We start from the raw sequence: 14432 nt of genomic DNA, 5'->3' as shown, positions 1-14432 counted from the left end.
TTTTTTTTTTTTTTTTTTTTTTTTTTTTTTTCCTCCTTTCTTCTCTTTTGACTGTAAAATTTTGGAGTCAGGAATTGAGGGTGATTCTTAAGTGGGTGCTGGAGGGATGAATGTCAGTAGAGAGAGAGAGAGAGAGAGAGAGAGAGATGTAGAGAGAATCAAATCAAAAGAGAGAAATAAAAAAGGAGATCAAGGAGAGATGGACATGTCACGGGTTTGTCTTGAAAGGCCCTTATTTCACAGTTCAACACAGACAGAGAGACACATATTCTCTCACACCCAAACAACCAAATTAATAAACCAAAATTGTTAATATAAAATGAAAAAACTAACTGCACGGTACCCACCACACGACACACTTCTTTTCCTTTCTTCCGCTTTGTTTTTTCCATCCTAAATCCCTCTTTTTTTTTCCTCTCCCTTTCCATTTCCACTTCCATTTCAAACTCTGCTATCTAGCCCCTCCCCTCCCCTCCCCTCCCAAAAAGACTCTTCCTTTCCCATATTATTCCAAATGGCTCTAATGCTTGATAATTGCGAAGGCGTTTTGCTCTCTCTAGACTCCCACAAAGCCATCCCAGCTCCCTTTCTCACTAAAACTTACCAGCTCGTTGACGATCCCACCACCGACCATATTGTCTCATGGGGCGAAGATGACACCACCTTCGTCGTTTGGCGCCCTCCTGAATTCGCCAGAGATCTCCTCCCCAACTATTTCAAGCACAACAACTTCTCTAGCTTTGTCCGACAGCTCAACACCTATGTAAGCTCAACCACCTTCCTCCATTTTATTTCCTCCATTTTATGTTTTTTTTTTTAACTCCTTTTTTTTTCTCTCTCTCTCTTAGGGTTTTAGAAAAATTGTGCCGGACAGATGGGAATTCGCCAACGAGTTCTTCAGAAAAGGAGAGAAACATTTGTTATGTGAGATCCATCGACGAAAAACCGCTCAGCCTCAAGTCACCGTCAACCAACACCACCAATCTTATTCCCCACTCGGTCTCAACGCTGGCTTCTACCATTACCCCGCTCGAGTCAGCATCTCACCGTCCGACTCCGACGACAACCCCAATTGGTGTGACTCGCCGCCGCTCTCCTCCAACAACAACAACAACAACTTCAACAACTCCGTCACTGCCCTGTCGGAGGACAACGAGCGTCTCCGTCGTAGCAACAACATGCTGATGTCCGAATTAGCCCACATGAAAAAGCTCTACAACGACATCATTTATTTCGTTCAAAACCACGTCAAACCCGTCGCTCCAAGCAATTCATATCAATATTCAACCTCTCTACTTTCCGATGGCTTTCCGGTGGGACAACGGCAGCCGAATCACCACCTTCTCGGGTACCATCCGACAAATGCAAAACAAGTTTCCGGGCAAACCCATTTCGTGGCAGGCACTCCAAACAATAATAATGGTTCATCAAAAAGCTTCGTGACAATTGTAGAAGAGCCAAAAACGAAGCTTTTTGGAGTGTCGCTTCAATCCAAGAAACGGGTGCATCCGGAATATGGTTCTAATAATATCGTTAAAGAGAACAACAAGGCTCGATTGGTGCTGGAAAAAGACGATTTAGGGCTCAATCTCATGCCCCCTTCCGCTTGTTAGTTCATCTTCCTCTTCTCTAATTCTCCAATTCCTTCAATTTACAAAAAAAAAAACAAAAAAAATTATCATCTTTTTTTTTTTGAGAATTTTTGTTAGTCTCTCTTAGAAGATGTGTGCGTGGGTATGGCTGTTTGTGATAGTAATGTAAGTTGTATGTATATAACCCTCGGCGATTCTATTGCTGTCTCTTTTCCCCATAACCATTACTATTGCACTACAGCTCTCGATTAAGAAATAGTTTCTTTATTTTTTGTTTTTATTTTCAATCAAATTCCATCATTTTTCTCTTCTCTTCCGTATTCCATTGCTTGTGGGTGTTTGTTTTAATGGGTTTGACCTGGATTACTTCAGCAACATTAATGTGGGGAGTACGAAAAGGGTTCTTAAATGGAAAATTTTTTGCTTTTCATTTCACAGAAAGAAGCGCAAAATATTTTCAAAATATTTGGATCCAGTAATAGTACTAAATATGTTCAAAAAAGGACATTGAATTAAATATTTTAATAATCAACGATTCCCAAACATTGATGCTGTTCTTCAAAAATTAAATAAAAAGCTTAGTATGAGAAGAGAAATGGAGGGTTTTAGGGTTCGAACCAGGTATGGTAGAGTGATGATTGACTGGAAGATAAACCAACCCACTTTGCCGAAATGCCACTCTCTTTTATGCTTTCCCTTTTGTCTCTTCCTGCAGAAACTCCATTACTGGTAAAAAAAAATAAATATATTTTCACTTTTTTTTCTTTCTATCAATCCAAAAGTTTGACCATGGCAGACCAATGCATAACTCTGCACCTCTCTTCCCTTCCACTTCCCGTTTCATAAATATGTGTGTTTCATGCGCACATTTAATTTCCCCACACAACAAAAAAAAAAAATTTAATTTAAAACACAGCTGTGTAAAACCCAGAGTTTTATCTCCACACTAACAAATATATATATATATATATATATATATATATATATATATATATATATTTATCTACAACTTTGGACTATTGTAGACCTTGGGATATCTTTGTCGTGCAATGATAATAATAAACATATAACAACAAAACAACTCTATGATACCTTTGTTTAATGTTTATGGTCCTGAAGCCGTTGTCTTTTCTCACGGGGGGGACTCGCACGTGACTTAGATGTGCACGTGAAGGCTAAAACACAGCCCTTGTCTGTTAATTTTTAATTTTGGTTTGATGCTTCACTTTATATACATGTAATTTCTATATGAATAAATTATTAAATGCATGGTATCAAAGGAAGATACCCATTTGTTATTTTTGGCTTTTTATATATATATATTTTATATAATTAAGTCAAGATTTCTTTTTTTCTTTTACTATTTTAGACCCACTTTAGAATATAGAGTCAAAAAGCTATAAAAAGAAAATTCCACCGCACATCAGTCATATATCATATATCTATGTTTTGCTTTCTTGTAATTATCTTCGTCTTTTTGGCTCATTAAAATAGTTTTAATTCAATTATCTTCTTGTTGACGTCTGATATTGAACCAAAAAAAAAAAAAAAAAGTATGTGGGCCTTGCCCCTGGCCCATTATTACCTTTCTTCGTTGGGCTCTGCACCAATGGACTATTATTCACGCACATCGCTTTTATTGGCCCAATAATACTCTATAAGCCCAGAAGTTGGCTCTTTCTTCAATCTTTCAACCACGAAATGAGATGAAACTGTTCTCATGGTTACTTTTAGGTTATATTATTAAAAAATAACTTTATGGTAGATTTTTACTTTTTGTAAAAATGAGATAAAATAAAAAAAGTAAAAATAATATTATTTACAAACGTCTGGCATGAGACTTAAAAGGCATAAAAGTTTATTTGATAAATATTGTTTTATTTTCTGTAGTATTTTTGAAGAAAGTGAAATCTTTCAAATTCAACGAGAAGAGGAATGGGTATAAAACCGCAGTGAACCCAATCTCCCTCTCTTTCTCCTACGTTGCCGTTGCCGCGCTCATACTCGCTCCCGCTCAGCAGTCCTCTTTCGATAACGAGTAAGTAATCTTCATTCTCTCTCTCTGTGTCTACTTAGATTCGTTGAGACACTTCGAATGGAATGTGAATTTTTTATTAATGTGTTCTGTGCATCCCACTGTGAACGCACAACACTGTGCCGCTCACCATTGATAGGCGTTGAAGCACATTGGACTGTCGTTGTGGTGTTTTTGGCGTAAAATCCAATTCCTAATGTCTCGATGCTTCAACTTATGTCTATGCTCTTTAACCTGTTGATTATTTAGTAAGCACACCTGTCTGAATGGAAATAGAGATCGAATGATTCGTTTCGACACCTAGTTGTCCTAAACCTATCTGTTCAAACAACAGGACGTGTAAATTGTAGTTGAGATCCTTTTATCCTTGTTGAGAAGAGGAGATCTAGCATATTCTAAGGAAATTGCAAGTCACAATGGTACCAGTGGTCGCTTCTTCCGCACATGGTCTTGTTTGTGCTGGTGAGAGGTTTCTTGCAAGCTCTCAACTACGAGATCCTGCTGCCATCTCAGGCTCCATTCTCTGCTGGTCTTGGATTAAGGTACTAGTTATTGTGAGTGTAAGTGTAACAAAGTCCATCGTCTGTTCCCCAATAGTGTGCTCAATTAATTTTTCTCCGTGCAGCCTCAAGTAGAAGTTAATAGCTTCCCGGCTGAACCAACAATGGCCTTGGCTTCCTGCAATGAGGCTACATATATCGTTGGTGGTGGTTTCTCTGGAGATATATACTTGTGGGAGGTAAAGTTTGATTTATTTTCTGAAAGTAAAAAAGTAACATAATGTTTGCATCAATTTCTGAGATTTCTTAACTGTGGAAAACTACATTTGTCCTCTTATTATATTAGTTGGCAGTTGCACATTCTTGGCTGTAGTATAAGCAGGCATGTTGTTGCTGCACACTTTGAGCGTTAGACTGCTTAGCAAATGGCTTGCTCATTATAGGGCAGTTGCTTGTTACGTATTGCTGTCAGCCTCACGATTTTAAAATACGTCTTCTAGGGAGATATTTTTACACCCATATAAAAAATGTTTTGTTCCCTTCTTCAACCGACGTGGGATCTCACTAGAGAATGATCCGACTCCCTGCTAATTTCTGGTTCTGAAGATGGCTGCGTTATAGTTTGGTCCTTTCTAACGTATAAAAAAATTTCATCCTGCAGTCGCACCTGTGTGTCTACTTAGATATTATTCACTAATTGAAAGTTTTCTCATACATGTTTATAACAGAGTATTTGATGATGGATGGCAAAGGGAAGCAAAACATTTGTATGCATAGTTTCACTGGGCATAATTTCCCTGTTTACTGATATTGTCGTTGGCTATGGAGGATCCAATGCTATTATAATCTCTTCCTCTGTGGATCGTACTTGCGAGGTTCGGCACTCTATTGAACTTCAACGTTAATAATATAATTTTGTGATGATGGGCTTTACACTTTGGTGAATGAATTAGTTTTACGATATCTTTGGTTTTTAATTTATTCAACTTTGCTAGTTAAGTACTTGAATTGGCTGTTTAATTGAATTGACTTTGTGAATTGCACTTTCTTGCAATTACTGCAGCTTGACTTTTAAGGTTTGGTTACATTCCATTCTAGGATTTTAGTGTCTTTACTCTTTAGATGCCATGTGCGATATATCAAATGTGTACAGGCATAAGTATTCCAAATGTGCACACTAGGTATTAAAAAACTAAAAACAAATGTCTGTGTTAATCATTATCATTCCTTATGTGTTTTATCTACTAAAGTTGGTGTACTTGACACGGTGACAATCAGTGAAGAAAATTTTGAGAATTAGTTCTAGATAGTAGGTGAGAACTAGTATCGTACTTATAAAAAAGTTCTTGCTGAAACTGCATCAAGTTCATCAACTTCTTTTTTGATATATCCAAGAAGTTTTAGGATGCAGTTATGTTTCAATTCTAAATGCTCATGAAAATTTTGAATTGTTTATGACTTATAACCAATGAATAGTGACTACTTTCCTATCCTACTCCTCTCATATTAAGTTTTCTTCCGACTAGTCAAATTTTGAGTGATATGTTGTATGTCGACTTGTCTTTTCTAGGTGTGGAGCTTATGGGAAACTATTAAGAAATATCATATTTTTAATCATTGATGCAATTTCTATGGGTCCCGATGAATATGTCCTCAAGGGAGGTGGTAGAGATGGGAAAATATACACTGCTGCGCTCAATGCTAAAAGCCCATCCAGCAGTGATTGTGGACTGCATATTCTCGGCTCATTGTCAAATCAGAGGTCTGTTTTTATCTTTGATCTTTTTTATCTTTTATTTATTGTTTGTTTGTTTTTTTTTTTTATTATTTTTTTTATCATTTTATCCATATTCTTGTCAAGTTTCATTTAGATATCTTACACTTGACACCAAAGGTTAAGTCTTCCTCTAAATATTCAAAGGGATAGACAACTTTTTACAATAAATAGTATTACTTTTTCAAAGCTTCAACCAGCCACACATCTCCTTTTTAGGTGGTGAAGGAACTTAATATTCAAAGGGGTTGACAACTTAGTTGGGTGACTTCAGAATACTTAACAAATAGGATTTGTACATAAAAACGACTCAACACCCCCAGGAACCAATTCCAACCTTTCCCTTTTCTTTTGATGCTTCTTGAGTTCCAACAACGCCCATAAACCTTCTTTCCTCTATTTCCTTTCCTAATAATCACAAACCTCCACAATCGTAAGATATTTTTCACTTTGAGCATAAGCTCTCGTGACTTTACTTTTGGTTTTTCTAAAAGGCCTCGTACCAATGAAAATGTATTCCTTACTTATAAACTTATGATCATCCCCTTAATTGATCGATGCGGGACTCCCACCCAACAATCCTCATGTCTCCCTTTAAGGAAGTTTTACCACTTGAGAAAAACACAAAGAAAGGAATGCACAACTTAACAACTTGAGCTACAACCTTCCCTTAGGTCTACTTCTTTTCCTTTCATTCTTTCTTATCTTTTGTCTGAAGCTTAAATCTGTTAGATTGTAGAGCTTAGGATAACAGATTTGGTCTCTTATTTGGTAAGAGACCAAATAAGTTAATAAAAAAGTTCTTGAGCTTATCTATTCTCCTATTCGGTCTCTTTTTTATTTCGTATTTTTCATCTAATGTGTAAGTTAAGTGGAATTGAATTCGATACTTATTAACTCGGATGAAAACTCAAGATGAGGAAAAGAATCTAATACTTGGAAACCGACAAGGTTTATCGTAGAATTCCATTTTCTTTATTCTTTTTTCTGTCTTTTCCTTGAAAGAATAAGAGGGAGAAGGTAGTTATTTGCTTATTATTCAATTTAAAAAAAAAAGCATTTTACATGTTTCTCACGCGAAGAGCTTGCGTGCAGTAATAATAAGAGGGAGAAAAGGGTCATAACACATCAAAGTTTTTTTTTTTTTTTCAAAAAGAAAGTAGACTAATAGGAATTGTAATATTTATCACGACTATTTAGTAACTCTTCTAAAACTAAAAAATTTCAAAAAAGAAAAAGTTCAAACACTTTTTTTTTTTTGTGGAGTTTTATCTATTATATTTAAACATGTTTTTAAATTTATTAAATACACAGGAAAATGCTTTACTTTTTCAAGTGATTGTTCGAATTGCAAACAGTTTTTAATAAGATAAAAATATAAGAGTTATCCAAACTTAAGATGCAATTTAATAAAATTTAAGATAAAAGTTAATAAAATTTATGATAAATTTGACTTTATTAGAAGTCTTAAACTTTTGGGTAAATGTTTGAATTGATAAATTTCAACCACATTCATACATCATTTCTAGTCATAATAAAAAAGAGAAACGAGAAATAAAGTCAATCTTTAGAACCATTTTTTTATTAAAAAAATCTCTGTAAAGGCTAAAATAGCAAATTTAACTATTTTTGTGTTATATAAATCAAACTTTGGGTTGCAAACTTAACATATCATTTCTAAAACGACCATATCGTCTTTCCATTTTCGTTTGAAACAAAAAGGAAATGGATTCAACAGAACATAAGTTTAGTAAAAGTTTTCTAATACTAAAGCTCGACAACGTGAAACTGATCGATCTGCTTCTATTCCTACATCCAACTGCTTACAAAAAAACAAAGTTCATACATTGTTCAGAGAGTAATGAAGATTCATACAAAAACTTCAAAGATCGAGTCTTTATCTTCTTCTACATTCTACTGCAGCTTTTCCTCATTGCTATTGCTCCTGGTCTCGCCAAATTAGACGCCTTTCTCGTTAAGTACTTAAACCTCATCTCCTTTAATGGTGGCATTCTTGGCCTCTTATCTAACATTTTTAAAGGTATTTTTGCATGCATGGCTAACCATCATCTTTACTAATTTCTCTGACTTCTTATCTTTACTATTACATTTCTATATTTAATGTCTTTGCGTAGGAAAAGCACCAGTGAAGCCTAACAAAAAGTCACCGTACTACACATCGTTGGTGGGATTTACTGATTGGAGAAGAGACTTGGACTTGTCCATACAACCCCACGATAAGTTCAGATATTATGGTGGCCTAACTATGATGGCTGCCAAAATCGCCTATGAATCCGAACCCTTTGTTCAATCTGTTGTAAATGATCGTTGGAAGGTAGACAATAACTTCAATTCTTGTTCATTCTATATTATGAACAAGAAATAGAAAAAAAAAATCTAAAATTGATTTACTTTTCTCCCTCTTGCAGATGAAATTTCTCGGTTTCTTTGATTTCTGGAATGGTAAGACTTTGAACTTGTGATTATGTGGTTATAATTCAATTTTTGGAGGTGAAAGTTGAAAATTGTTTCAAATTCTTCAGACTTTCAGAACAGAGCGACAACTCAAGCCTTCATGTTTCAGAACACAGCCACAAACGATCCAAACATAATAGTGATAGCATTCAGAGGCACCTCCCCATTCGACACATACGACTGGCAGGTCGACACTGACTTATCTTGGTACAATATTGAAGGCGTAGGCCACATCCACAGCGGCTTCATGAAAGCCCTCGGCCTTCAGAAGGCCACAGGATGGCCCAAGGAGCTTACCAAACCTCAACATGACTTTGCATATTACACCCTCCGCCAAAAACTAAGAGATATTGTCAAATCCAACGACAAGGCAAGATTTATCATCACAGGCCATAGTTTGGGCGGCGCATTGGCCACCTTATTTGTCACTATGTTGAGCTATCATGAGGAGAAAACAATATTGAAGAAGTTGCAAGGTGTTTACACCTACGGCCAGCCCAGAGTTGGCGACCGACAGTTTGCTGAGTTTATGGTAAATACTGTCCAAAATTATGGCTTCAAATATTACAGATACGTTTATTCGAGTGATTTGGTGCCTAGAATTCCTTATGGTGGCATCGGTTTCAAATACAAACACTTTGGTAGATCTATCTATTTCAACAGTTTGTACCGAGGGAGAGTAAGAACAAACCAACTTTTTCTTTGCCCTCTTTTTTCAGAATGATATTCATGTGTTATTTTTTTGGGTGCAGATGGTGAAGGAGCAGCCAAACAAGAACTACTTCTCGTTGCAATGGGTGATACCCAAGTATTTAACTGCATTGTGGGAGATCATAAGGAGTTTCATAACCCCATTAGTGTGGGGTTTTGATTACTACGAGAGTTTGTTAATGATTGGAGCAAGGTTGGTTGGACTGCTTGTTCCAGGATTCGCCGCTCATTTTCCAGTGAATTATGTTAACTCGACTCGTTTGGGAAAATTAACGGCATCCAATGAAGTTGATGACCCAATTCATGAAGATGATATTGAAAGCGACGACTAGAAGATATGGAGAACATGATTATAAGTTAAAAAGAAAGTTTGGGAAGTAACTACAATAAAATAAAATTATAAATTTGGTATTTGAACTAAGTGTCTTCAATGTAAAAAATATGGAATAAAATGTTGTATTTTTAAAGTTTTATATTGGGTTACGAATTACAACGTCCATCATATCACGATATTATCTATTATGTGACTTTACTTTTAGCTTTTTCAAAAACCGTCGTAACAATGGAGATAGTGTTTGTAACTTATGAATTTATATTTTTTTTTTAATTAATCAACCTGAAACTCAGCCATCTTTAAATTGAATTCCAAATTCAAGTGGCTTTTTCCGGTTGAAAGTAGGTCAGCAATGAAATTGATAAGGATATTCATAGGAAACGATGGACCCAATAGATATTTATTACCCAATTCATATTCATCTTCAACAAGATATTCACGGTGGCTTCTTCAAAATAGCCTGCAAAGATCACGTGGGCGTCCAGATCACGGCACGTGGGAGAAAACCTCAAAAAACCAAAAGAGAGCTTTCAATCTGACTCTGAATTTTACCCCTTTAATCATTCTCAACCACCCATTTATGTTGGAATTTTAATTTTGGGTCATTCAATTTTTCAAATATTGTAAGTATTCCGTGTTAGGTTGGATTTAAGCTGGAAAAATTTTACATTGACTACGTATTAAAAGAAAATTCAAAGAATTAATATATTTAGTTTAAGAAAGCAAATTCATACGTTCGCCCCATAAATTTAACAAGTCTACGGTTAGTCTAAGATATCTCCTCCCAACCGAATGTGATAGCCTCTTTATCTAGCTCTCTGTAATATCCTCCTTTTACTATATCATAGGAATTTACCGGAGATTTACCAGAGATTTACCAGAGATCCAAGAGGCTCGCTTAAAAAAGATGCTATACCATATTTCTTAACTCAACTCGACTCTCGTGAATTGGACCTCAAAGCAATAATATGAGAGAGAGGAAATGGTCAAATCAATACTCCAAAAATTATCTCCATGGGAAGATTCTAATAGCTCTAACCAGCACCCGAATGAAGTCAACGATACTTTAAAACCATTTAAAAAGTTATTAAATGTTATATAAATTAAACTTATCCTTCCTTAAAAAAACCATACCATCTTTCCATTTCTGATTTGAAAGAAGAGAAAAATGGTTTGGAAAGAGTGTGAATTTAGCAAAAATTATATGATACTGAAGCCCAACGATGCTAAACTTCTCGATCTGTTTCTATTCCTACTTCCCTTCGGTCTTCGAAAAACAAAATTCATCGATTGTCCAGAAGGCAATGAAGATTCATACAACAACTTCACAGATCGATGGTCCATCTTCATCTCCGTCCTGCTGCAGATTATCCTCGCCGCGGCCGCCACTCCTCTCGCCAAACTAGACTCCTTCCTCGTTAACCTCTTCAACTTCATCTCCTTTAACGGCGGCATTCTTGGCCTCTTAGCTAAAATTCTCAAAGGTATGTGTGGCTAACCATCATGTTTACCCGTTTCTTTGAGTTCTTATTTAGGGTTTGAGGTTTGTGTAGGAAAGGGATTGGTGAAACCTAATGAAGATTCATCGGACTACACGTCGGTGGTGGGATTTGCTGATTGGAGAACTGATTTGGACTCCTCCATACCACTCCACGACACGTTTAGATACTATGGTGGTCTCACTATAATGGCTGCCAAAATCGCCTATGAATCCAAACCCTTTGTCCAATCTGTAGTAAATGATCGTTGGAAGGTACACATTCGTTCTCCCTTAATTTAATCATGTCAATAGAATCTTAAGTGTCGAACAAAGAAATTGTTAGTCTCAAAAGTGTAGTCAAAAGTGTCTCATGTGTCTCAAAGAAAGTTCTGTAGTGTACTTTGTTCGAGGAAACGATGTTAATTTAAGGAATGATTAGTTCAATGTGAAACTTTTATTAAAAGAAAGAATAAAACAAAAATTTAATTATTCTTCTCCATCTTGCAGATGAAGTTGCTCGGTTTCTTCAATTTTTGGAATGGTAAGACTTTGAACATGTGATTAAGTGGTCATAATTAGATTAGCATTGTTTTTATAATTAATTAAGTGGGTCTTAACCTGAATAATTTCAAATGGAGCAATATTAAATAATTGCACGTTGATTAATTATGATTATTTATATTTATATTTATATTTATTATTGACAAATGCCTGTGTGGAATATGAATAGTGGATGGAGTCGTGTGATTCGTGCAAGATAACATCAACGAAGCCTAATTTTTAACTTTATTTGGCAAATTTGCCCAACAAGAAAGACTAACACGTTGGAAATTATAATTGGCAACTCTTTTGAATAAGTCAATTTTTAATGACAACATTTGTCTTCAACGTAGATTTTACCTTAAATTTTCCCTTTAATTTCCTTTATTTAAAAAAAAAATTGAAATTTGAAAATTGTCTGATTAAGAATGTTTATACAGTCTGAACGATTTTTAAAAACAACCCTTAGAGTTAAAAATGGAAACTTTGTGTAACTTGTGTGTCAAATTTTCCAGACTTTCAAGGTAAAGCTACGACTCAAGCTTTCATGTTTCAGAACACGGCCACAGACGACCCAAACATAATAGTGATAGCATTCAGAGGCACCTCTCCACTCGACACATACGACTGGCAGGTCGACGCCGACTTCTCTTGGTACGACATCGAAGGCGTAGGCCGCATCCACAGCGGCTTCATGAAAGCCCTCGGCCTTCAAAAGGCCACCGGCTGGCCCAAGGAGCTTACCAAACCCCAACATGACTTTGCATATTACACCCTCCGCCAAAAACTCAGAGACATTGCCAAAGCCAACGCCAAGGCAAGATTCATCATCACGGGCCATAGTTTGGGCGGCGCATTGGCCACCTTATTTGTCACTTTGTTGAGCCTCCATGATGAGACACCAATATTGGAGAAGTTGCAAGGCGTTTACACCTACGGCCAGCCCAGAGTTGGCGACCGACGGTTTGCTGAGTTTATGGTAAACAGTGTCCAACAATATGGCTTCAAGTATTACAGATATGTTTACTCGAGTGACTTGGTGCCTAGAATTCCTTCTGATGGCGTCATTTTCAAATACAAACACTTCGGTAGATCTATCTATTTCAACACCCTCTACAAAGGGAGGGTAAGAACAAACCTACTTTTTCTATCCTTCTCTTTTACTGAATAACTTATAATTTTTTTTTAATAAAATTAATTCTTCTCTTAGAAAATAAAATTATTTTAAAATTGTGAAGCTTTAAAATGGATAATATCTCTGCTAGTAGTGGACTTGAGTAGTTAGATCGATCCATTCCTAATTTTTTTCTTTTTCTTTTGAGTGCAGATTGTGAAGGGGCAGCCAAACAAGAACTACTTCTCTTTGTTATGGGTGATACCCAAGTATTTAAGTGCATGGTGGGAGCTCGTAAGGAGTTTCATAACCCCATTAGTGTGGGGTTTTGACTACTACGAGAGTTTGCTAATGAGTGCAGCAAGGATCATTGGACTGATTATTCCAGGACTTGCAGCTCATTTTCCATTGAACTATGTTAACTCGACCCGTTTAGGAAAATTAAAGGCACCTGACGAGGTTGAAGACCCAATTCTTGAAGATGATATCGAAGGCGACTACTAGAACATATGAACATATGGAACAACATGATTGTAAGTTAATATTAGAAAGTTTGGAAGTACCAAAAAAGGAAAAAAAAAAAAAAAAAAAAAAACAAATTGGTAAACTAAAGTTAAATTATAACTTTGATTCAATTGTCCATAGAAATCTGTTTGATGTAAAGAATTATAATTTTATAGTCGACTTTGTTATTGTAAAGAATTACAATAAAAATATTTTTGGGGCTTTGAGGCCTTTGAGGCTTTTTGAGGCTGTAGTTGTAGCCCAACAATGTTGAACTAGGTGCGGTACTGACCCAATGGCTACATTGAAGGTAGCTTCTTCAAAATAGCCTGCAAACATCACGGCATCGGATCTGGTTGTTTGGTTGGACTTGGACAATTAAAAAAAAAGATTCACAAAAATAAAAAAAATAAAAAAAATCTTTTTGGTCTCTGACTCTGAATTTCACCCTTTTAATTAAGCTCAACCACCGAATCGGTTGGAATTATAATTTTTGGTCATTCAAATTTTTAAATACGAAAAAAATTCCCGCGTCCCCTCCGTGTTAGGCTGGATTTAAGCTGGAAAATTATTCCTTAATCAGATATTAAAATATGGATCACAAAATAATATAAAACATTTATTAAATTCCTTATTCATATTTACTTTTTGCTTCAACTCGATGGTACATAAATAAGCTCTTTCGGTATTCATAAAAATATATAAAATAATAAACTTCTTGACCATATAATTCAAAGGGTAGTAAAATTAAATTATAGTTACATATTTAAAGTGTGTATGATACTTATATTTATATTTATAGCTGTGAAATTTTATGAAAAATGCCTAAAATTAATGGTTTATGAAACAAAAATTAAATTTATTATTCTAGAATTTTTAATTAAAATTTGTGATTCAACTTAATAAAAAATTGAAATTGAACCTTGCTGAGCAAGGAATTAGACGCCTTAACCCTACCCTACTCTCTTAGGATATTAATTAATGGATGAATTAATACTCTCTTAGGATATGAATTCATTCATTCATTAATATCCTAAGAGGGAAAGGTAGCGTTGGGTTCAAGCGTCTAATTCCTTGCTCGACAAGGTCCAATTCCAATTTTTTATTAAGTTGAATTACAATTTCTAATTAAAATTTATGGTTTATAATTAGTTAGATTAACATGAAAATACTTTGCCTTTTCAAATAGTTAACCGAATAAAAATATATTGAGCGATAAATATTGCAATCAATTAAAAAAAAAAAACGAGACATTTTATTAAAATTTTAAGATAAAAATTAATGAAGTTTGTCTTTTTTTTTCCCTTAAAACAATAAATTATGACATACTTGGGGGATAAGGTATGAGTTAGAAGGATTGGTGTGTTGAATAA

The 14432-nt window shown here is 35.3% G+C and overlaps 3 protein-coding genes across 5 annotated transcripts; all 3 read left to right on the top strand.

Moving 5' to 3' along the window:
- Positions 1-334: 334 nt before the first annotated feature.
- Positions 335-1858, top strand: LOC111445920 (heat stress transcription factor B-4-like). Its single transcript, XM_023084471.1, has 2 exons — positions 335-763; positions 849-1858. The coding sequence occupies exons 1-2, from the start codon at positions 515-517 to the stop codon at positions 1611-1613; spliced, it is 1014 nt and encodes a 337-aa protein (XP_022940239.1). The 5' UTR covers positions 335-514; the 3' UTR covers positions 1614-1858.
- Positions 1859-3524: 1666 nt separating this feature from the next.
- On the top strand, positions 3525-9579 carry LOC111445885. Of its 3 annotated transcripts, XM_023084412.1 has the most exons (10): positions 3525-3630; positions 3962-4169; positions 4253-4366; positions 4880-5002; positions 5698-5733; positions 5772-5889; positions 8037-8236; positions 8331-8364; positions 8445-8908; positions 9129-9579. In XM_023084412.1, exons 2-10 carry the CDS (start codon positions 4044-4046, stop codon positions 9417-9419), a joined length of 1506 nt encoding a protein of 501 aa, XP_022940180.1. In that variant the 5' UTR covers positions 3525-3630; positions 3962-4043; the 3' UTR covers positions 9420-9579. The 3 variants fall into 3 exon arrangements, with proteins under 3 accessions (XP_022940180.1, XP_022940182.1, XP_022940181.1); XM_023084414.1 differs by lacking the exons at positions 3525-3630; positions 3962-4169 and having other exon boundaries at positions 4251-4334; positions 4856-5002; positions 8445-9055; XM_023084413.1 differs by lacking the exons at positions 3525-3630; positions 3962-4169; positions 4253-4366; ... (1 more) ...; positions 5698-5733; positions 5772-5889 and adding an exon at positions 7497-7942 and having other exon boundaries at positions 8445-9055; positions 9129-9578.
- A 1002-nt stretch (positions 9580-10581) lies between these two features.
- On the top strand, positions 10582-13131 carry LOC111445886. The gene is made up of 5 exons (XM_023084415.1): positions 10582-10905; positions 10975-11174; positions 11409-11442; positions 11957-12567; positions 12769-13131. Exons 1-5 carry the CDS (start codon positions 10590-10592, stop codon positions 13057-13059), a joined length of 1452 nt encoding a protein of 483 aa, XP_022940183.1. The 5' UTR covers positions 10582-10589; the 3' UTR covers positions 13060-13131.
- The last annotated feature ends 1301 nt before the right edge of the window (positions 13132-14432 follow it).

This window comes from Cucurbita moschata, unplaced genomic scaffold, assembly GCF_002738365.1.
Source record: "Cucurbita moschata cultivar Rifu unplaced genomic scaffold, Cmos_1.0 Cmo_Scf00008, whole genome shotgun sequence".
Classification (NCBI taxonomy): Eukaryota; Viridiplantae; Streptophyta; class Magnoliopsida; order Cucurbitales; family Cucurbitaceae; genus Cucurbita; species Cucurbita moschata.
The sequence above is the reverse complement of the archived record's forward strand: the minus strand, read 5'-3'. Positions and strand labels throughout refer to the sequence as shown.

What these genes read in the sequence shown, in the direction of transcription:
- LOC111445920 (XM_023084471.1), top strand. Translation starts at nt 515, where the DNA reads ATGGCTCTAATGCTTGATAATTGCGAAGGCGTTTTGCTCTCTCTAGAC. An exon ending in TCCGACAGCTCAACACCTAT is followed by an intron (nt 764 to 848) that starts GTAAGCTCAACC and finishes TCTCTCTCTTAG; the next exon opens with GGTTTTAGAAAAATTGTGCC.
- LOC111445885 (XM_023084412.1), top strand. Translation starts at nt 4,044, where the DNA reads ATGGTACCAGTGGTCGCTTCTTCCGCACATGGTCTTGTTTGTGCTGGT. An exon ending in AAACTATTAAGAAATATCAT is followed by an intron (nt 5,734 to 5,771) that starts ATTTTTAATCAT and finishes TGGGTCCCGATG; the next exon opens with AATATGTCCTCAAGGGAGGT. An exon ending in GGCTCATTGTCAAATCAGAG is followed by an intron (nt 5,890 to 8,036) that starts GTCTGTTTTTAT and finishes GTCTTTGCGTAG; the next exon opens with GAAAAGCACCAGTGAAGCCT.
- LOC111445886 (XM_023084415.1), top strand. Translation starts at nt 10,590, where the DNA reads ATGGTTTGGAAAGAGTGTGAATTTAGCAAAAATTATATGATACTGAAG. An exon ending in CTTAGCTAAAATTCTCAAAG is followed by an intron (nt 10,906 to 10,974) that starts GTATGTGTGGCT and finishes AGGTTTGTGTAG; the next exon opens with GAAAGGGATTGGTGAAACCT. An exon ending in TAGTAAATGATCGTTGGAAG is followed by an intron (nt 11,175 to 11,408) that starts GTACACATTCGT and finishes TCCATCTTGCAG; the next exon opens with ATGAAGTTGCTCGGTTTCTT.